The sequence below is a fragment of the Schistocerca piceifrons genome, chromosome 4, assembly GCF_021461385.2.
Source record: "Schistocerca piceifrons isolate TAMUIC-IGC-003096 chromosome 4, iqSchPice1.1, whole genome shotgun sequence".
Taxonomy (NCBI): Eukaryota; Metazoa; Arthropoda; class Insecta; order Orthoptera; family Acrididae; genus Schistocerca; species Schistocerca piceifrons.
This window is the reverse complement of record NC_060141.1, coordinates 524,521,281-524,545,117: the sequence shown is the minus strand read 5'-3', so window position 1 is coordinate 524,545,117 and position 23,837 is coordinate 524,521,281. Positions and strand designations below refer to the sequence as shown.

Sequence of the window (23,837 nt, the reverse complement as noted above, 5' to 3'; positions counted from 1 at the left end):
ATTGAATCCCTTCTCACCCAACCCCCTATATGAAGAAAATGCATCTGAAACTACCGTGGACCCCAGTTCTATGTACTCCTCAATTAAGCCCACTAATTCCGCCTTAGACCTTCCTTCCACAACCCTAAAAACACATTCAGAACACTCACCTCTCCCGGAACAACAGCCCCCCACACCCAGACACCAACCACACACTTACCCCTCCCATACTTCCTTTCCCCAAACTGCAACTCGTCCACTTCCACAACCACCCCATACCCCCCCCCCCCCTCCCAGCTTACCCCTGTACTTAATAAACTCGGGACACACTTCACGGCAGAAAGAAAACCAATTAAGCACACTCCTCTCACTCACACCAGTTCCATGCACGCAAAAACTGTGTGGGGATCTTTAACAAAAATAATAAGTCACCACTACAATCTCGCACATGCCCAACCTAGACTTCTCGAACCAGGAACCACGCCATATGGAATGCCAAATGTAATACTTTCGACAGCACCACATATAACCGTCCCTGGTCCGAGACGCCGGAACTTTAGCCAACTTCATTTCTTTGCCACGAATAGAGCACTTCACCATCTCAACAATTAAACCAAACAGCTGCAAAAACTTTATCAGTTCCAAAGCGGTGTTTCCCATCATTTCCCTCAGACGCGCGCTATTAATTTTATCCATCATATCCATTCCTGAACAAAAATATCAACCGATTAATTTACTAAAATTACCACATGACATACAGCGAACAACACTAAATTAACCTTCACACAAAACCACTAAATCATTAACTCACTGAAACGAATTCCCTACAAACACAGCCAACACTCGAACAATTCTGAATAATGAGCAAGACCAAACTGAGCCCATTACACCACACAAACAAAAGCCTTGAACATACCACCAGAGGGCATAACACACCACAACACGACGACATCTACAAACACGCCACACACACAAACCAAACTCCGCGCTGTCATGGCGTCACACACCACAACACCCTTACGTCATGAGTCAAAGCTGATGTGTGGGATCGGATGCTTCTGTTGACCAGTTTACTTTTACCATTCACTTTTCCATTTTCTTCACAAAACATTGCATGGGCTTCTTTCAAAGAAAACATAAAGTGTTGTACTTGCAACTTACTCTTACCTTTCTCATCCTTTGCAATCACAACGTCTTTGTGTCCAGGGGCCTGTCTGCTAATGTCATCCCTTTCATAGAATTTGCTCACTGTGCTTATTATTTCATCATGTATTTTTTGTTCAGAGATTCTTTCTACTTCGAAAGGTTCAACAGATTTATGATACAACCTTCCAATAACACATTTTTGTTTTCTGGCTGATGCTGGAAGTACACATTTCACTTTTGATATGGCTTTTCTCAATGAAGACCTATTTTTATATGGTGGAGAGGCAGAACTACTTGGTGTAGCTGAAGATGCTGCCTTTAGCCGCTTCCTGTACTTGACAACAGTTTCTCTGACATTCCATTTCCTGTCTGCAGCAATCCTTTCTTGTTCTCTGTTACTAAAACATTTTTCCTGTTCCTGCTTCTTTTCCTGAACTTTTTCATAGTTTCCTTGTGTTTGATTTTACGCTCTTCATATCTGCCTCCTTCTTCTCATCTTTTCAGCTGCACTTAAGGGGAGCCGGAATGATGAAAATGACAAAATTAATGTTTTTTGTTTTTTTTATTATAAAATTATTTGGAGTTTTATGAAGAAAACAAATCAAGTTTCGCCCTTCTAAGTGAATTCTAAGAGTGTCTTTTTATCGCTGCAAAGTTGACGTGCTGCATTAATAGTTGTAGCGACATGGTGTGTCACCACTGATGGTGCTGCTCGCTGGCTATCTTTGCGGAATTAGACAGTGTTTTGTTTTCCAACGTTGTGTGGCTTTATCTCTGTGACAAATGACTGTTCATATCGGTAAACATAAACGGTATACCGTGTGTGTTGACTTGTGGAGTTTGCTTTTTGTTGTTTAGCTGTTCAATTTTGCGTATTTGACGAATTTTGTTCGTACCTGTTTTACGTATTTGGTTTGTGGATATCAATATGCCCCGTTTCAGCTATGGAGTGTTTGAGAAAAGGCACAATGAGTGGAAGAAGAATTCTTTTGTTGTTTCGAAAGGAGATACTGCTCAGACTGCTTCACCGACTACTTCAAATGAATGTGATAGAACTTCTTTGAGCAAGAAACTTTGTGACAGAAAAGAAAAATTTGAAAACTATGAAAGTGATAGTAATGATGTGAATGAAATAATTAACATTTCCTTGCTCTCTAATATTTTGAAACATAATGTTTTATGCCAAGTTTGCAAAGAAAGAGGACTGGAATTTAAAATAACTTCACACATTGGTTTGCCATGTAAAATGTTATTGAAGTGTAACATATGTGCTGCAGAAGTTTTGTTTTCTAATTCTAACAGTATTCCTCATAGTGGTAATAGTGGAAAGAAGGTGTATGATATAAATGTTAGGCTAGTGTATGGCTTGCGTTGCATTGGCAAGGGCAGTGCTGCAGGGACAATGTTATGAGGAATTATGAACTTGCCAAAACCACCAACCAAGTTTGGATGTTATGATGAATTGGTGGGATCTTCTGCTGAAGATATTGCTCAAGCAACAACGAAGAAAGCAGCTGAAGAAGCTGTGACAGATAATGGGAATTGTAGAGATTTAACTGTTGCTTTATATGGATCATGGCAATGTAGAGGTCATAAATCTCTAAATGGAGCTGTGACAGCTATCAGTGGAGACAGTTGTAAAGTAATTGTTGTTGGTATTCTCTCAAAACATTGTAGATGTAAGGGCAATACCAAGGACCAACATAGTGAAAGTTGTGAAGCAAATTTTCACACCAGGAGTGGAGTGATGGAAGCAGAGGGAGTGAAAGCAATTTTTTCCAGATCACAGGAGTGGTATAATGTACGCTACACTAACTATCTAGGAGATGGTGATTCTAAGGAATATAAAGCTGTAGAGGACTCAAACCATATGGCAATGAAATTCACATAAAAAAAACAGGGAGTGCATTGGACATGTGCAGAAGCGCATGGGGGCTCGCTTGCGCAAACTAAAGCAGACATTAGGATCCCACAACCTTAGTGATGGTAAGACCCTTGGAGGAAGAGGAAGATTGGCAGATGAAGCAATTGATAGGCTGCAGAGGTACTGTTGTTGTTGTTGTGGTCTTCAGTCCTGAGACTGGTTTGATGCAGCTCTCCATGCTACTCTATCCTGTGCAAGCTTTTTCATCTCCCAGTACCTACTGCAACCTACATCCTTCTGAATCTGCTTAGTGTATTCATCTCTTGGCCTCCCTCTACGATTTTTACCCTCCACGCTGCCCTCCAATACTAAATTGGTGATCCCTTGATGCCTTAGAACATGTCCTACCAACCGATCCCTTCTTCTGGTCAAGTTGTGCCACAAACTTCTCTTCTCCCCAATCCTATTCAATACTTCCTCATTAGTTACGTAATCTACCCATCTAATCTTCAGCATTCTTCTGTAGCACCACATTTCGAAAGCTTCTATTCTCTTCTTGTCCAAACTATTTATCATCCATGTTTCACTTCCATACATGGCTACACTCCATACAAATACTTTCAGAAATGACTTCCTGACACTTAAATCTATACTCGATGTTAACAAATTTCTCTTCTTCAGAAACGCTTTCCTTGCCATTGCCAGTGTACATTTTATATCCTCTCTACTTCGACCATCATCAGTTATTTTGCTCCCCAAATAGCAAAACTCCTTTACTACTTTAAGTAATTCCCTCAGCATCACCCGACTTAATTAGACTACATTCCATTATCCTTGTTTAACTATGGCAGAGGTACTATGGGTGTGCAATTAGGCAAAATACAAGAAGCATTGAGCATGTGAGGAGAGCAGTATGGGCATTATTTTTTCGTACTGCATCAACAAGGTGTAAGTACAAATCAGGAAAGGAATATGCCCATAAAAACAGTTTGCCAAATGCTGTAATTGATGTCATGAAGCCCATATTCAGAGATTTATGACAGCCAAGTTTATTGGAAAAGTGTTTACACGGGAAAACACAAAATCCAAATGAAAGTGTAAATAATTTAATTTGGATTAGGATTCCCAAAAGAGTGTTTGTACAGATAAAAACATTGCATTTTGGAGTGTATGATGCAATGGCAACATACAATAAAGGAAACATTATCAAATGTGATGTGCTGAAACGTTTAGGTTTCCAACCAGGACACAACACCATTTCCACAATGCACCTAATTGAAGAAGAAAGACCAAGAGGTTCAGGAAGAATAGACAAAAGTCTACAGCTTGCGGCAAAAGGGAAGAAACAGACCAGCGAAAAGGAAACTAACACTGGAAAAAAAAATGAGGATGCTGATAATCCATCATATGGGGCAGGAATGTATTAAAAAACTGTGGAAGCCATTTCTCATAACTTTAAAATTTTCATCTTTGAGGAACATTTTCTCAAAAACTGCTAACGGTATATCAATGAAATTTATACACAATATTGTGTACTACTTTTCCTTCATTTTTATAACAGATTGTAAAAAAAATTATATAATTCAAGAAGAAAAAGTGAGGACTAGTGTAGCAGGGGATACAACCCGTCGGCTTTGGACAATGACGTCACAAGTCGCCAATCGAGAAGCGATTCTTCTTAGTGTTGTAGCTCCCTTCAGTGGCTGATAAGTGTTTTTTGGCTTTTTTTTTTAAAAAAAAAAAAAATCTCACGAGATAGAATAAACAGATCCACTTTATTAAGCAATCAGTAAAAAAAACGAAACTGAAACATAACAGCAAAAGCGAAAATGGTAAACTGCTCTCTGGCGACTTGTGACGTCATTGTCCAAAGCCGACGGGTTGTATCCCCTGCTACACTAGACCCAAAAAGTGCTAAATTTTAGAGAAAAAAATAAGTATCTGTTTAAAAAAAATTGTAAAACAAAAACCAATAAATATTTATTAACATGGCATTATAACCTTGTAGAGAAATATTCACTGAACATGCAGTCCGAATTTCAGAGCAATATGTTTAACGGTTTTAGAAAAAAATGTTCCTTCTGTTTGCTAAAATTAACATGGAGGAGATGGATCGTTCTGGCTCCCCTTAAAGGCATTCTGCAAAAATTGCAAATTGGTGTAGAATAGAAATGGCTATTCTCTATGGGATTTTATGTGGCATATGGAGATAAATATACATTAAATATGTTGAAATATATTGTTAGTTGTGTTGTATGTAATTCAGAACCAATCTGACTGCTCAGAATTATAACTAATCCTACAAAAATTATGGTAACTCACATTACATAAATAAAGGTAACTCACGTTACTTGAATTAAATATCCTATACCAGGAGAGGGCTTCCAGGAGGTAAGTTATTTGAGACACCAAATTATCAGGTACACTTATGTGAAGGACAGAATGGCATATAAGTTTCTATACTTTAATGTGTTTTGTGAAACTCTTTAAAAAATTGGCATTTGGTAACTCAAGTTACACATTTTGGGTTAGGTTGTAGCAATGTTTTTGTATTTATCATGCTTAAATTGTTTGCTTTTTAAAATATACCAAAAAGAAGAAGAAGTAGTTGTGCACTTTAAAGTGATATATAAACCATAAAGAATTATTATAAATTTCATGATTTTTTCCTTACCTTGAAATCGATCAGATCTTCTGCATGAACAAACTCAACAGGGTCAACGGAGGTGTCTGATCCCACCTGTTGGCATTGATCCGTAAGGGTCATAAGGGTATTGTTGTGTGGGGATAATGGAAGTGTCAGATTCCACCCGTCTGTTTTGACCCATGACGTCACCAATATGGCGGAAACTACCATTCACAACTACTCCCATACCGCACCTATGACGTCATTACACAAATATGACAACAAACACGAAAATATATTGAAAAACCATCAAACTCACATTCCTCCAAAAATATAATGAAACTAATGGGACAAGCAGGGGAAATTGGGGGTTTTTGGGTGGGGACAAACTAAATATAAACACACACCACTGAACCAAATGACACAAAATGATAAAATAACAAGACCCCACTACCTTCCCAAATTCCACTACACACAATATCCTCTGGAATCACTCACTTCCCTTGACTATGTAGCTCAATAGCATTTACCGATATCACATTATAAAACTCAACACTTTCACCACCACCACAATTATTGCTACCAAAAAAAAGAAGAAGAAGAAGAAGAAGAAAGAAAACCAACATACAAAAACAAAATTGGAATCGAACATTTCCTGTGACCTACATAGGTCAACAGCAACTCATGAGACCAAATCACCAATACAATTTTGGTAAACATTTTTGGATACAGTGATCAATGCAGTATTATATTTTAACTAAAGTTCAGTCTTAATCACAACACTTATGTCTCAATAACATAGGTGACCGGTTTCGGTTATCTTTATATAACCATCTTCAGACCCATGGCTTCCTTGGAGGATGGTAGGCGGTGCTCTCCTCAGCTGCTACGAAGTCAACTGATCGCTGATCGCTGATCAGTTGACTTCGTAGCAGCTGAGGAGAGCACCGCCTACCATCCTCCAAGGAAGCCATGGGTCTGAAGATGGTTATATAAAGATAACCGAAACCGGTCACCTATGTTATTGAGACATAAGTGTTGTGATCAAGACTGAACTTTAGTTAAAATACAAATCACCAATACCAACAACCAAACAACTCACAAATAGCCCACCAACCATCCAAACAGACAAAAACACCAAAAAAACAACAACTCGCCCCAAAAAATCTCCAGCACTGCCCTCTAGGTCTCACACACACACACACACACACACACACACACACACACACACACACACACACACACACACAAAAAAAAAAAAAAAAAAAAAAAAAAAAAAAAAAAAAAAAAAAAACCCTCCCAACCCCCCCCCCCCCCCTCCTCACCTCCCCCCACCACCCAAAATCAAAGACCCCTAAGCAAATAAAAACCAAAAACAATCTCAATCACACTCTACAACTCAATGTCAACTGTAACAAAAGAATACTCCACAACAAAATCAGTATAAACCCCCCCCCCCCCCCCCACACACACACCCACCGACCTCCACAAATCTCACCAACAGCTAACCCCCCCCCCCCCCCCCCCCCAACCCGTCCACCCTGAGCCGCAGCCACCACCCCCCACCCGACACCTCACTAACCCCCAACCTTCGGCCTATGCATCCTACTAACTGCCCTTAAAAAAACCCTAAAAATACAATAGCCCTCAGGGACTCTCTTCCGCCAACAGTATTCATCTAAATGAGACTGAAGGTTAGAAGAGTGCCTCTTCCCCCTCCCAATAACTGACTTAATGGCCGCCCAAAACCCCTCTGTGGTATTTGTACAGGCCCTGGTGTCATAATTTTTAAACTCAACACTGTGGTTCACTACTAAATGATTGTACCCCTGCTGACCCAACCCCCTATAAGAAGAATACGCATCTGAAACTTAGAACTACCCTCTTCTACGAAATCCTCAATCAATCCCACTAATTCCCTTTTTGTCTGCCTCTCCAAAACCCTAGATACACATTCTGAACACCACCCCCCTCCCCCCCTCGATACCACAGCCCCCACACCCATAAACCAACCACAGACTTACCCCTCCCATTCTTTCTCTTCCCAAACTGCAACTCTTCAACTTCAACAACCACCTCAGGCCCACCCAACTTGCCCCTGCACTTAAGATATTCCGAACACACCTCACAACAAAAAGAAAACCGATCAAGCACCATCCTCTCGCTCACACCCACCTCATGCGCACAGAAACTGTGAGAGGATTTATAGCAAAAATGATAAGTTGTTAACACAATTTCTCGCATGCCCAACCTAGACTTCTCGAACGAGGAACCTCACCTAATGGAGCGCCGTAGGTTAACCTCCCTACGACAACTCCACATGTAGCCGTCCCTGGTCTGAGATGCCGGAACTTTTGTAAGTTGCATTTCTTCCCGACACACACAACACTTTTGACCACTTCAGCCAACAGACTAAATAGTTGAAGGAACTTACTGAGGGACAAAGCACTGTCCCCCATCAGCGCACACAAACACGAACTTTTGATTTTGTCAGTCAATCCATACCTACCAAAGACATAAACAAAGTAATTTTAAAAAATTCACGCACGATGAACAGAAAACAACACTACAATAACTTAGGCATAACAAATACTAAATAGTTAACTCACTGAAAAATATTCCTCTAACCGCACAGTCAACACCAAAACCACACACATCAAAGGCTACAACGCAACTGAAACCAATACACCACATAAAAAACGTGACCCATATACACACCACCAGAGAGCACCACCAACCGCAACAAAACGCCATCTATACACACGCTACACATGCAAATTAAACCCAAAACACCACATAACACGCAACCCATAAACACACCACCAGAGAGCACCATAGACCACATCAAAACGACACCTACAAACATGCCACTCTCACAAACTAAACTCCACGCCGTCGTGACGTCACTTACAACAGGATTACATCACGTGTCAAAGCCGACGGGAAGAATTGGACACTTCTGTTGACCCTAATCTCTCTTACCTATCTCAATAATTTCCTGTATTTCAAACGATAGACAATCCAGGATGAAATAATGACAAAGTTATGAAAAGGACAGTTGCTACTCAGCATATAGTGGAGAAACTGAGCTGCAGATAGGCAAAACAAATATATTGTCAAACAAAGCTGTCAGCCAAACAGGCCTTTGTCAGAATTAAACACACACACACACACACACACACACAAAACCACAACCACAACCACAGAGACTGGCTGCCAAGACCAGACTGCAAGCAGCAGCACGTGATGGGAGAAACAAGAAGCTGGATGGTGAGGGTGAGGAGGAGGCTGGGGCAGAGAGTGGGAGGGATAGCAGGGTAGGGGTGGGGCACAGAAAGTGCTGCTTGTGGGAGCATGAGAGACGTAAACAGACTGTGGGTGCGTTTGTGGAATAGAGGGCTGTGTAGTGTTGGAATAGGAACATGGAAGGTGATAGGTGGGTATGGACAATGACTAATGAAGGTTGAGGCCAGGAGGGTTACGGGAACATAGGATACATTGTAGGGAGAGTTCCAACATGCAAAATTAAGATAAGTGGGTGTTGATGGGAACAGTCCAAATGGCACAGGCTCCGAAGCAGTCATTGAAATCAAGAATGTCATGTTGGGTGATGTGCTCAGCAACTGAGTGGGCCACCTGCTTCTTAGACACAGTTTGTCGGTGGCCATTAATGCGGAGGGACAGCTTGTTCGTTGTCATATCCACATAGAATGCTGAACAGTGGTTGCAGATAAGCTTGTAGATGACATAACTGGTGTCACAGGTAGCCGTGCCTTTGAGATAGTCAGTGCTTGTGACTGGACTGGAGTAGGTGGTGGTTGGAGGATGTATAGGACAGACCTTGCATCTGGATCTATTGCAGAGATATGAACTATGAGACAAGGAGTTGAGTGTGGGGTTTTTGTAGGAATAGACAAGAATATTGTGTGGGTTCGATGTATGGCGGAATGCCACTGTGGGTTGGGTGGGCAGGACATACCTCATTTCAAGGCGCGACGACAGTAGCCGAGCTGGAGAATGTGATTAAGTTGCTCCAGTCTGGGGTGGTATTGAGTCGCAAAGGGAATATCCCTCTGTTGCTGGAAGGTGGGACTTCAGGATGTAGCCTGAGACTGGAGTGATAAGGCAAGGGAGATCTGTTTTTGTACGAGGTTGGGAGGATAATTACGGTCTCTAAAGGCCAGAGTGAGACCCTTGGTTTATTTCGAGAGGGACTGCTCATCAGTATGGATGCAACGGCCACATGTGGCTAGGCTGTATGGAAGGGACTTCTTGGTATGGAATGGGCGGCGGCTGTCACAGTGAAGTTATTGGTAGTGGTTGGCAGGTTAGATATGAATGCAGGCACTGATTTAGCCATCTTTGAGGTGGAGGTCAGCGTGAGGAAGGTGGCTTGTTGGGTTAAGGAGGACCAAGTGAAGTAAATGGGGGAGAAGGTGTTGAGGTTCTGGAGGAATGTGGATACGGTGTCCTCAATCTCAAACCACATCATGAAGATATCAGCGAATCTGAAACAGGTGAGGGTTTGGGATGCTGGGTGATTAGAAAGGATTCCTCTAGACGGCCCACAAGTAGGTAGGCATAGCATGGTGCAATGCTGGTGCCTATAGCTGTACCCCAGATTTGTTCGTAGGTGGTGCCTTCAGAGGAGAAGTAATTGTACATGAGGATATATGGTCATGGCAGGGAGGTTACAGGTTTGGAATGCATCGAGCATTGAGAAAGGTACTGTTAAATAGTGGCAAGGCCATAGGAGTGGGGCTGTTAGTATAAAGGGAGGTGGCATCAGTAGTGATGAGCAGGGGATCATATGGTAAAGGAGCAGGAAATGTGGAGAGTCGGTGGAGGAAATGAGTGGTATCTTTTATTAGGTGGGTAGGTTGCAGATGATAGGCTGAAGGTGTTGGTCTATGAGAGCAGAGATTCTCTCATTGGGGACAAAGTAATTGGCCACAATGGAGCATCCTGGGTGGTTAGGTTCATCAGTATGTAGAAGGTAGGAATCTGAGGGGTGTTAGTCATGGGGCACTGTGGGCAGGGTTTGTTGGTGGATGAATGTGACAACTGGCAGAGTCCTTCTGCCAGATAACCCATGCGGTTCAAAACAGTAGTGGTATAGCCTTTGTCTGCAGGTAGTATTATAAGGTCAGGACCAGTTTTTAAGTGGTGGATTATTGTTCTTTAGGCGGGTGTAAGGTTAACTTGCATGTTGTGGTATTTGGAGAATGATGGTGATGCAAGATTCAAGGGTAAGAAAGTCCGGAAAGTTAACATGGGATGATTTGGGGGCAGTGGGATGGATCATGTTTGGATGGGACATTGAATTGAGTTGGGGACGTTCAACATTGGCCTCGGTTGAGACTGATTGGTAGGGTTGATTGCGAAAAAGTGTTTCCACTCCAAGGACTGTGAGAAGGTCTTTAACAAGTCCTGTGTGATTGAATTTGAAAGTGGGGCAAAAGGTGTGAGGCCTTTGGAAAGGACTGATACTTCTGTGGGGCTAAGACTTTTGGAGGAAAAGTTCATGACGGTGTTTCAAGTCTGTTTAGGTTCTGGATTCTATATGGCGGTGCGAGGGAGTTCTGGAGGGTGGGACAAATTTAGTAGATCTGCAAGGCAGAATTTGTCAGCTATGGGGGATGTGGGAGAAGTGTGGAGGTTGTTATGAAGGTGGTGGATAGTGGTAGTCGAATGTAGGAGTAGGAAGTGAACAGGATGGAGAGCATTTTTGAGGTGGTGGTGGTGGTGGTGGTGGTGGTGGTGGTGTGCATGCTGCTCTAGTTCCTGGGGGGGCAAGACTTTGAATGTATGATATGGCATCTGGGCATTTGGGATTGTATAACAGGAGAATTTTACAGATGGAGACAAGGTATTGCAACGATGTTTGTGCCTGATTGAGGTGGTTCTGCAGGACTGTATTATTGAAGGTTAAGGATGGGGGGAGCTGAACAGATGGAGATCATTGTGGAAGGAAGGATGGCAGCTGGAGATGGGTACTTTTATTGTAAAGCCATTTGGGGGGATTTGATGAGCCAAGCAATAATGCAAGAACAGTATATAAGAATGGGTTCCAGCTAGGGATAAGGAAACTTCTATTGACACAGATGGAAGGAGCATGGATTCATGGTGGGGGATAAAAATACATAAATACATCCAAAAAATTCCCAAAAATAGACCAAAATCACAAAAAGGATGAAGTGGATAAAGTATGGAGCAGCAGATGAAATCTGAGATAAAGCACTATGTGATCAAAGAAAAAAAAATAAAAAGATAGTAAAGTGGGTTGCAGGTCTATGGGTGGGTAAGTGTGAAGAAGGGGGACGACAGATGGGATTGGCCTGTGTGAAGTTAGTATGTAAGGACTGGAATTGAGAGGAGGAGTAGGGGGAGGGGAGGGGGAAGTGTTTGGTAGGGTGAGATACAAGTTCATGTGGCCTAGGAAGGTACAGAAAATAACATGTGAAAATAAGTGAAAATGCCACAGGAAGAGTGAGTTGAAGGTCTAGGATTAATGATATCGGTGAGAGTAATATGGGGCATGAGATGCTGCAACAAAAATCAGCGCGGCCCAGTAGCCATCCGGTGCACACTCATGAGACAGTTGATACAGTGTGGCTCGTAAGTAGTGGTGTGCAGTGCAGTTTGGAAGGTGACAAATGACAACATGGGAAAGGAGAAAAAGGAGGACAGACACCAAGTATAGTAAAGCATTAGAAAATAGCAATAAGGAAAAACAGCACTGGGTTACAAGATGGAAGGAAAGCTTTCAGGCAAAATCAAACAATGGAGAATCCAGGCTGGAATAATATCAATGTTCTGAAAAGGATAGCTGCTACTCACCATATAAAAGAGATGCAGAGTCGCAGATAGACTCAACAAAATGCATGTCAAACAACGCAATTGCCCAAACAGGCCTTCGTCAGAATTAGACAATATTCACACACACACACACACACACACACACACACACACACACACACACACACACACTCAAATGCAATTCGTACACACATGACCACAGTCTCTGACAGCCAAGGCCAGATTGCAAGCAGCAGCACATGATGGGAGAGGCAAAGTGAGTGGTGGGGGTAAGGAGGAGGCTGGGGCAGAGAATGGGGGGCATAACAGGATAGTAGTGGCAGATCATAAATTGCTGCTTGTGAGAGCATACAGTATGAGGAGGGGAGAGGGTAGGGCAGGTAGGCAGTTGAGAGGGTAGATGATGGGCAGGAGGGGGGGGGGGCAGTGGGAAAGGAAAGAAATAGAAAGGCTGTGAGTGCGTTAGTGGAGTAGAGGGCTGTGTAGTGCTGGAATGGGGACAGGGAAGGACATAGGTGGATAAATGACAATGACTGACGAAGATTTAGGCCAGGATGGTTACGGGAAGACAGGATATATTGTAGGGAGAGTTCCTACCTGTGCTGTTCAGAAAAGCTTGTGTTGGTGGGAAGCATACACATGGCACAGGTTGTGCAATCCCAGATTCCTGGATCCCATATCGCACATTGTAACTCTTGTCCTCCAGAAACTAGAGCAGCATGCAGAACGCCACCTCAAAAAACTCTCCGCCCTCTTCTCTTCCTACTCCCGCATTGGACCACCACTATCCACCACCTCTACCACAACTGCCAAACCTCCCACACATCCCATCATAGCTGACAAACCCTGCCTTGCAGAACCACTACATTTACCCAACCCTCAAAAACTCCCTTCTATTGCTATACAGAATCCAAAACCTTAACAGACCCAAAAACAGTGATGAACCTTTCCTCCAAAAGCGTTAGACCCACAAAAGTATCAGTCCATTCCAAAGGCATCACTTTTGCCCCACTCCCAAATTCAGTCACGTAGCACATGTTTAAAACCTTCTCTCCTTCTCCCAGTCCCTAGAAACACTCCAACAACCCTATCTATCAGTCTCAAACAAAGACCAGGGTTGCTCCCTGCCTGACTCGGTTCACTCCCACATCCAACTGTAAGCCACCCCCAACACCCTAAATTACCTGCTGTTAACTTCCAAGAATTTTGTAATCTCATACCTTGCATCACAATCGTTCTCCAAATACCACAACATGTGAACTAAACTTACATCCGCAGAAAGAACAGCAATCCATCATCTAAAAACTGACCCCGATCTTATAATACTACATCACTGTTGTTTTGCACTGCAAGGATTACCAGGCAGAAGGACTCCACCAGCTGTCACATTCATCCTCCTACAAACCCTGCCACAAAGACCCCATTCCAGAAATCTAACAGGATCTCCTGTCTCTCCTCAAATCCTTAGGTTCATTGCTGAACCTCCCCTTGGAGTCCATCTGTCTCCTCACCCTAGCACTCGCAGCACACCTACCTTCTAAATGTTTCCTGAAGTCCTTAAATCCAACCATCCAGGGTGTCCCATTGAGGTCGGTTACTGTGTGCTCACTGAGAGAATCTCTGCTCTCATAGGCCAACACCTTCAGCTTGTTAACTGCAACCTAGCCACCTATATAAAAGATACCAACCATTTGCTCCACCGACTCTCCACAGTTCCTGTTCCTTAACTACATGGTGCCCTACTTGTCACTATTGATGCCCTCCCTTTACACCAACATCCCTAATGCCCATGGACTTGCTACTATTGATCACTATCTTACCCAATGCCCCTTAGTCTCCGTGACCTACTACATCCTCAACCACAATTACTTCTCACCTACAAACAAATCTGGGGTACAGCATGGCACCATCCTATGCCCGACTACTCACGAATCATCTAGAGAAATCTTTTCTAACCACCCAAGCCCCTCACCTGGTTCAGATTCGCTGATGACATCTTTATGATCTGGTTAGAGTATGAGGACACCCTACTCACATTCCTCCAGAACCTCAACACCATCTCCCCCATTTGCTTCACTCGGTACTCCTCAACCCAACAAGCCACCTTCCTCGATGTTGACCTTCACCTCAAAGATGGCTACATCAGTACCTCCATTCATATCAAACCTACCAACCACCAGCAGTACCTCCACTGTGACAGCTGCCACCCGATCCATAACAACTAGTCCCTTTCATTCAGCCTAGCCACCTGTGGGCATTGCATCCGTAGTGATGAGCAGTCCCTCTCGAAATAAACCAAGGGTCTCACTGAGGCCTTCACAGGGTGTATTTATCCTCCCAACCTTGTACAAAAACAGCTCTCCCATGCCTTATCTTTCCAGTCGCCCACCACCTCCCAAAGTCCGACCTTCCAGCCACAGAAGAGCATTCCCCTTATGACTCAGCAACACTAAGGACTGGAGCAACTGAATCACATTGTCCACCAGTGCTTTGGCTACCCGTCGTCAAATTCTGAAATGATGAATGTCCTAGCCACTACCCTGTCCACTCAACCCACAACGGTATTCCGCCGCACATCGAACCCACACAATATCCTATCCCTACGCAACCCTTGCTCCCAAATCCTAGCCTCATGGACAATGTCCCTTTAATAGACATAGATGCTGTTCCATACTTCCTCACCATTGCCTACTCCAGTCCAGTCACAAGCATTACTGATCCCATGAAAGGCAGGGCTACTGATGATACCAGTCACGTGATCTACAAGTTAAGCTGCAGCCAGTGGTTGCTGTATTCTATGCAGATATGACAACCAACAAGCTGTCTGCCTGCATGAATGTTTACTGACAGACTGTGGCTAAGAAGCAGCTGGACCACTCAAGTGCTGAGCACGCTGCTGAAGACGATGTTCTTGATTTTAGTGACTGCTTCAGAGTGTGTGCCACCTGGATCCATCCCACCAACACCAGCTTTTCTGAGTTACTCAGGTGGGAACTCTCCCTACAATGTGTCCTATGTTCCCGTAATTTTCCTGGCCTCAATCTTCATTAGTCTTTCTCCTTTACCCACCTATCCCCTTCCCTGTTCCCATTCCATCTCTTACTCATTATATTCTGCCTCCTGCATTACTCCAAAATGAGATTTTGTTGATAACACTGTACCAACCTGATCGCAAGTCCTGTCCTTCCTGCCACTGCACTTCACTAATTCTCACTATATCGAACTTCAGCTATCCATTTACCTTTTTACACTGTCAAACCTGCCAATCTCATTGAGAGCTCAAATATTCCACTCACTGAATCATAGAATGCTAGCTTTGTTTTTCTGATGACGACATCCTCCTGACCAGTCCCCACCCAGAGACTGGAATTGGGGACTATTTTACTTGCAGAATGTTATACCACAGCAGATTCCATCATCATTAAGCCATACGTTAGAGTTGCATGCCTTCAGGGGGAAAGAAGCTGTAATTTTTTTCTTGCTTTCAACCATTTGCAGTACCAGCAGAATGAGCCAGATCAGTAAGTCATCCATATGGTCGTCTCTGCAGCTACTGAAAGGCTGCTGCACCTCTTCAGGAACTGTGGGTTAGTCTGGTCTCTCCATAGATACACCTCCACTGTGCCTACAGTACAGTTGTATGTATTGTTGAGTAAGCAAGCAACCCACCCCAGCAAGGTCGGTGGTGCACAGGAAGGAAGAAGTAATTTAGAGAAACTACAGAATTCTAAGATGCTAGGGTTGATATTAAATCTGACCCTTTTTTTATGTGTGTTTAATATTTACTAACATTGCCTCAGAAATTTGAAGTGTGTAATTTTTTGTATTATAGAATCATTCTTATATTGTCTTCGTAATGGAATGTTAATTAAGAAAATTATTCTTATTTTGTAATAAAACATTTTTGATTAGGGTTCAACTTAGCCTAAATAGAAGGATTGTTTTTGTTCAATGGATGAAATATTATATTTAGCACTTTCTCTTCTTTCACAACAAAAAATGGAAGAAAACAGACATATTAGATTCTTTTTCAGTGTTTTACTAGGTTAGTATATATACAGGGTGGAACATTTTAATCCATAATGGGGAATAACTTGGGACATAAATGAGATACAGCAAAATGTATTAGGTAAAAGTTGTAGAAGGCAAAGAGGGTCATACATTGCTACTAATGGCCATGGCCTTGAACGTGATTTCCGAGGGGATTTGAAGGTTGAAGCTATTTTTTTAAGTCAGAGCCCTAGTATTTGATTTAAAATTTGAGAAGAACAGCAAATTTTACATATAAAATAATGCTTTATTCAAGGTCAAGGCAAGTTTCTGTGAATGGGAAATAAACAAAGAATGTTTTTAGTTCTAGAAGCGTTAACTCAAGAATAGAGAAGAGATGCAGCAAAATACAATATTACATACAAATTGGTGGGGCATAAGGAGTCACATACCATTACTAGTAACCATGACCTCAAGTTAATTATCGAAGGTCATTCAAAGGGTGAGTTTTGTTTAATGGAAACCTCTATTTGTGAAGTTGAAGTTGGATCTGGAAAGAGCAAAGATAGGTTTGAAGTTTTAGTTGTAATCAACATGTTTATTGGCAAAAATAAATTCATGACAACATGTAAATGTTGTTTTGACATTTGCAAGACAGAACATACAAAAATAAAACATAGATCATTGATTTATAAGTCCTTAAGTGAGTCCCCTCACTTCTCATTCCTTGGGATGCCCCTTCCAAGTTGGGTCTAACATTTTATTGTGCTATTGTGCTGTATCCCTCCTTTATTCTGAGTTAGTCCCTACTAGAAGTAAAAACACATTTCCTTATTTGACCTTCATCAAACCTTGCCATGACCTTGAATAATACATTATTTGATACGTAAAATTTGGCGCTCTTTTCAAGTCTTAAATCAAATATTAGAGTTCCTATCTTTAAAGTAATTTTTTTTAACCTCCAAATCACCTTGAAAATCACATTGACAGTCAGAGCCGTTCGTAGCAATGTGTGACCCTCTTTGCTGCCTACATCTTTTATCTACAATAATTTGTTGTATCTCTTTTCCATCCTGAGTTATTTCCCATTATGGATTACAATTGGTCCACCCTGTATATTTTTACACTATACTGTGATAATGTGTATCACATGTATTTGTTGTGGTATTAAGAACAGATTCCTCAATTTCAGACTTTAATTTTACAAGTGTTTTGTTCCATTTTATCATTATTGTTTTGTTTTATCATATGTTTTCATGTTTCCTGCCCAGTAAATATGGATGCCAACCGAGAATCTGGATTAGGTAGTGACTCCGACAATATGGCTGATCTTGCAGCTTTACTGCAAACGGAAATTCCAGAGGGTCGCAGTAGCCTTGCTGATAGCCACACAAATCTGGAGAGAGTTGCTGAATACTGTGAGGCTAACTACTTTCAGGTACTTGTAATTGTCCTCCAAGATCAGAAAATATTTTTTGACACTACATGTAAATACTTAGTCATCAAATATTCCCAATTTTAATTTATTGTTTACATTAAATATTCATTATTTAGGAAGTAAGTCATTCATTAGGTTTTTCGAAAGATGATACACTTACAGTTTTATCAACTGCTGTTTCCATTGTGGACAGAGCTGTTGGTATCCATTTGATTTACGGAATAGAAGCATGCTATGAATGTAATTAATTGCTAGATATTCTCTTGCTAATGAGAAAGTGGTTGAATTACCGATCTTGAACCACTGGAGTTCTTCCACAATTATTGATCCACGTTTCTTGGATTAAAATGCTCTGGTCACTAGTTAAGTAGTAATTTCACTGACACATTTCTCAATATTAATTATCTGTGGGAAAATTTGCTGAGTTCTAGTCAGTAACAGATTAAGAAAAATATTAGCATATTGTTACATAACAAATGAAAGAACATACAGATATGGTTTATGCATATACATCACGTGGTTCAACAGGTGGTGACATTTGGCCAAGATAAAGATCAGAAATAATGAAAAGTACATGTGTGAGTTATTGCAATGTCAGCACAGAAAGGTATTAGAAACAGAATAAAGGAAAATGGCTATTCGTAGTGTAAAGCTCTGTAAAAGGCATGCAGATATGAATATAATACTGTGTGTGGATTGCAATATAAAATAGGAAGTTGCACAAAAACTAATGTTCAGTGGCTATGCTGAAAGATAGCATACTCACATAATAAAATGTATAAAATTGAACATCATTCATCTTTTATCAGCTGGATCAGTGGTGCTCTAAGAAATTTGAAGAAAAGAAAAAGTCATGTGAACACTGAACCAAAGACTGAGCAGAGACAGGGGATATGCCATTACCAATTTATGAATATAATTTAATGCTCTAACAGAGAAAACAACCAATTTTTGGTAATTCATTGTAATTGGATAGATAAAAAATCTACTCGTCAAGCAGCGGCAGAAAGCACACATAAAAGGAGGGTATAATTATGTTAGCTTTTGGAGCTAGTGGCTTATTTTTCTGCCAGAAGGGGAAGGAATAGGGGGTGAAGGAAAAGGACTGGAGAGGTCTAGGATAAGGGGTAGATTTTGGAAAAGATGCCCAGATCTGCAGGTCAGGGGAGACTTACCGGACAGGGTGAGAAGGTTGCATAATTATAATCTCTTGTTATGTGTATGTTCTGCTGCTGCTTGGTGAGTAATTTAATGACTTGTAATGTTGTTAATTGGTCTCGTAAACTGACATATGGCTGGGAGAGTGGTGTGCTGACCACAGGCCCCTCCATATCCATATCCACATCCACATCAACTGTCAACTGGTGCCTGTGGGCTGAGGATGACATGGCGGCCGGTTGGTACCGTTGGGCCATCAATGTTGTTAATACAAATAAACTGCATATTTTTAACATGAATCCTTAGTTTACTGAAGCTCTATTAATCGTCGCTCTCAGAAGATTCTTGGCGTGGTGGTTTTTGGGAGTAGCTGTTGTGGTAGAAGTTGGAAGATGGTGTAAGACTTTGGTCAGATATTCACTTCTTTATCGCTGCCAGCCTTAGCTGTGTACTGTGCAAAAAGTATTTTCATTGAACATATTAATAAATCATCTATGGAACCACTATTCCCTGTGTGTTCGTGTACTGTCTTAATTATCAAACTATATGGTAAATTTCTTGTTAACCTGTTACTGATTGCAACATTTACTTCTGTTCCCACTAACATTTTCGGAAAGAGTCATTAGTAACTTGAAGCAGAGGGTGCGAAGAATTCTTTTTTCCTTACCCACCTAAAGCTAGGCATTTTATAGTCCTGTGTGGTTTGGGAAAACTTTATTTTTGAAATGGAGTCTAAATGTTGGTTAACTGCAAATTTCATTAGAGCATTAAAAGTGTAAATCATTGTTGTATCATTTTAATGTAACATAATATTTTTAATAGTGGTCGACTACAAATGACATACAACAATGCTTAAGGTGTACGTTTGACGTTAAACAAACTGTACTACTCAGTGTGCGTGGGTGTAAAAGTGTGATACTGTTAGTTACATAAGCCCATCCGCCATGGCAGGGTCGTATCATATCGGATGGGGAAAATCAGTTTTCAATTGTCCTGAGGGCATAAACTGCATAAAAAGCATCAGTCAAAATCAAATCAGATTATTAATTTCCGTGTAATTGGTGCAGAACATGTTCAATATTCTGTCCACCATTTTCTTCAACAAACTGAAATCAAGAAACAGCACGTACCACAACTGATCGAAGTGTTTCCGGGGTCATGTTCAGAATGTGTTGCGCAATGTGTGCCATCACTGCAGCTAAGTTTGCAATCGGAACACTGAATACAACATCTTTCAGATAGCCTCACAGCCAGAAGTCACATAAATTAAGATCAGGTGATCAGTATGCCCAGGCTGTAGGAAAATGGCAGCTGATAATTCTAGCATTTCCAAAATGACACTTCAGCAGCTGCTTACCTGGATTTGCAATGTGCGGAGGTGTGCTATCTTGCATAAAAATGATCCCATCTACACATCCACGCTGCTAGAGAGCTGGAATGATGTGGTTGCGCAAAAGACACTCATAGCACTTACCAGTGACAATTCAGGTGACAGGGCCAGAAGCCCCTGTCTCTTCGAAAAAATATGACCCTGTGATAAATGATGCCGTAAACCTGCACAACACAGTGACCTTTTCAGGATGAAGTGGTACTGGTTGATTTGCGTGTGGATTTTCTGTTGCCCATATTCAACAGTTCTGTGTATTGACATATCCTGTCAGATGGAAGTGGGCTTCGTCTGTTCACAAAATCTTTCACGGCCAATCGTTGTCCTTTTCCCTGCGAGCAAGGAATTCTAAAGCAGAGGTCTCTCTTGCTGGCAGGTGAAGAGGAAGTAATTTTGAATGGATAGCAAAGGATGATGATTTGTAGGATTTTACGCACTGTGCTCACAGGTATGTCCAATATTTGGGCAATTCTCTGTGCACTACACATTTGCACACCACCACTCGTCTCCTCCTGCATTGCTGTGGCCAATGATTCCACTGCCGACGAATCAATTTGTTTCCTCCCTCTACCAGATTGCACAGCAAAAGAACCCGTCTTTTCAAATTTCTGAATCATTTCTCCAGACCCACGGCAGTCATTGGGCCAATGCCTTTTTTCCAACCCTTCAGTCTCCTGAAAATCAGATATCTTTATGCTACATCCACATATCAACCTTTATTAACTGTACACGCCCTTGTTAAATGTTTGCTTGCAGTCATGTTGATTTCATCATTCTCTCAATCAAAAGATCTGTTTTTGGAGGTTCTAGTTCCTTTGCGGCTAACTTTTCCTGGTAATTTACATGTCTGTTCCCAGAGTGAGATTTTAATTCTGTAGTGGAATGTGTGGAGATACGAAACTTCCTTAAAGCTGCGTCCCGGACTGAGACTCGAACTTGGGACCTTCACCTTTTGTGGGCAAGTGCTCTGCCAAATGATGACTCACAATCTATCCAGACAGCTTTACTTTTCTGTGAGCATTTAAAATAGATTCAACATAGTTCATGTTTACACTGCACACAAAAGCTGATTCCTGCACAGTAAACAACCAACTCCAAACATTAAGTGCCGTTTGTGGAAATGATTAGGTAAACTCAAGTAGTAATGTCTACCACCATGGTCACTTGACTGGACTATAACTGAGGTGCTCAGATCTGCAAGGCCTACAACACACTTCTGTGTATCCCACACTTACCGTATTTACTCGAATCTAAGCCGCACCTTTTTTTCCGGTTTTTGTAATCCAAAAAACCGCCTGCGGCTTAGAATCGAGTGCAAAGTAAGCGGAAATTCTGAAAACATGTTGGTAGGTGCCGCCACAACTAACTTCTGCCGTCGAATATATGTAGCGCTACACAGGCATGCTTTGCAGGCACAAAGATAAATACTGGCACCAAAACCTCTGCGTCAGTAAAAAAAAAAAAAAAGGTGGAAGACGAGCTTTTTTCTCCGTCTCGAGTTTCGACCACTGCATTTTCATACGTTATCCAATGAAGTGAATACAAATTCCGAAATTCCGTATTGTTCATCTTCGAATGTAGCAGCATTTCAATGTACTACGAAAATCCGACTTGCAAGACTGTTAGGGATGTTTGTCAAAATGGCCAACTCTACGTTCTGAATTTTTCCCTACCTGTGAGAAGAGATGGTTGCTAATAGGAACTTTTATGAATTGTGAATCACATGCAGTATTCTCTTCACCATAAGAACAATACGAATACAAACATTTTGCCATGTATTCTTTTGTGTTTGCTGTTATCTCATTTAAAACCTGTTTGCCTAATAAACTATGAAACTAGAGTGAGACTACAGGAAACGCAGAAGAATATACATATCATGTCGTGTTTATATTCGTATTATTCTTATGCCTATTAGTAATACAGTCAGAAATGAAGCACGGCAATTGACTAGATTTTAAAATCTAAGATGACTAATTTATGTGCAGTATGTAATGTACTAAAGAGGCGTCTGCAAATATTTTCAAACGGAGAAAAATTTTCGCTAAACTCCGGTTCAGAACATCTTCTATCATACGCATTCTATTATTTGGTTCTTGTTGATCATTATCAAAGAACGCAGCAGTGTCAGTAACAACAAATAGCAGCCTCTTGCCATTGTTTCGCTAATGAGACGATTCCTCTCTTTTTTTTTAATTGCAAGCGGCGGTAGCGCGCACAAAAGCAAGCCATGCCGCGAGCGGCGACAGGCCGTAAACACTCATCAGAATGCGACAAACAATGCATGACACAGTACAGTAATGCATTTGTAGCTTAGAGTGACGTAAACACATATAACAAAGAGAACGGCACTTATCATATCAAAGAAAAATAAGCAATCAATCGAAACCAGATGAAGCACATGAAAAAGGAAGGGTACCGGTACCCGTATAAATACGGACGGAGCTCCTGATGCATTAGCAATGGCTACCTGGTGTAGCTTAACTGTTAAGCTTACGACTCGAACCAAACTACTGTAGCTGTATCGTCATTCATTCGATCTAAATTGTGTCTCATATTATAATGGACCAACTTTGTTTCGATTTGGAGGTGCGGCCTAAAACTTTTCTCTCCCCTTGAATTTCGAGTCTCAAACTTCAGGTGCGGCTTAGATTCGGGAAATTTTTTTTTTTCCTTGATTTCGAGTCTCATTTTTAAGGTGCGGCATAGATTCAAGTGCGGCGTAGATTCGAGTAAATATGGTAAGTGAACATCAGAGAAACCAGTGATATAGCTTTTTTGTGAATTATCATGTTTACAATGTTGGGACTACAGCATAGATGAACCTGACTCACCATAAGATCACTAGTTTTCAGAAGGATGAATAAATGCTGCAGTCTCACAATTGATCGTGATGTGCTGTAGGCCATTATGATTCTCACAAGGGGAACCCCCCCCCCCCCCCCCCCCCCTCCCAGATTTAGTAGTAAGAGGGCCCAGTGGACCAGTGGACAGCCTGTCAAGAACTGAACACAGATAAAGTATGGAAACAGATAGAAGCTGTATGGAACCATGAAAGCAAAATGGAAACATTGAATGGTTCAAGCTTAAGAACAACATCGAGCACAGACGAACAGGCAGGACGTTGTGGTTACGTGGTGTCGGAGTTGGACTACAAACTGGACGAGCCCATGTTCAAAGCTCCATCACGTCATTTTTTTTGTTCACAAAATTATGAACTGTCTGTCCAGTCATTGACGTGTCTGTTTGTTGTGCTCAAATTTACGTCTGTGTCGTATTTAATGTTCATTTGCAACAGCAAGGTGTAATGTCCATTTGCAACAGCAAGGTGTAAGGAAGAGATCTATAATGAAAGTTGATTCTGCACGACTACTCTGTGTTGTTGTTGTTGTTGTTGTGGTCTTCAGTCCTGAGACTGGTTTGATGCAGCTCT

General features: G+C 41.6%; 1 protein-coding gene across 2 annotated transcripts in view; it reads left to right on the top strand.

The window, feature by feature from the left end:
* LOC124795209 (abl interactor 2) overlaps positions 1-23,837 on the top strand; it is a 64,113-nt gene that overhangs the window by 7,000 nt on the left and 33,276 nt on the right. The window contains exons 2-3 of one of the 2 annotated variants that reach the window (XM_047259121.1): positions 15,933-16,021; positions 17,696-17,862. In XM_047259121.1, the coding sequence (XP_047115077.1) occupies positions 15,943-16,021; positions 17,696-17,862 (246 nt within the window). In that variant the 5' untranslated portion in view covers positions 15,933-15,942. The remainder of the gene's footprint in view (positions 1-15,932; positions 16,022-17,695; positions 17,863-23,837) is intronic. The other variant, XM_047259120.1, reaches the window with a different exon arrangement.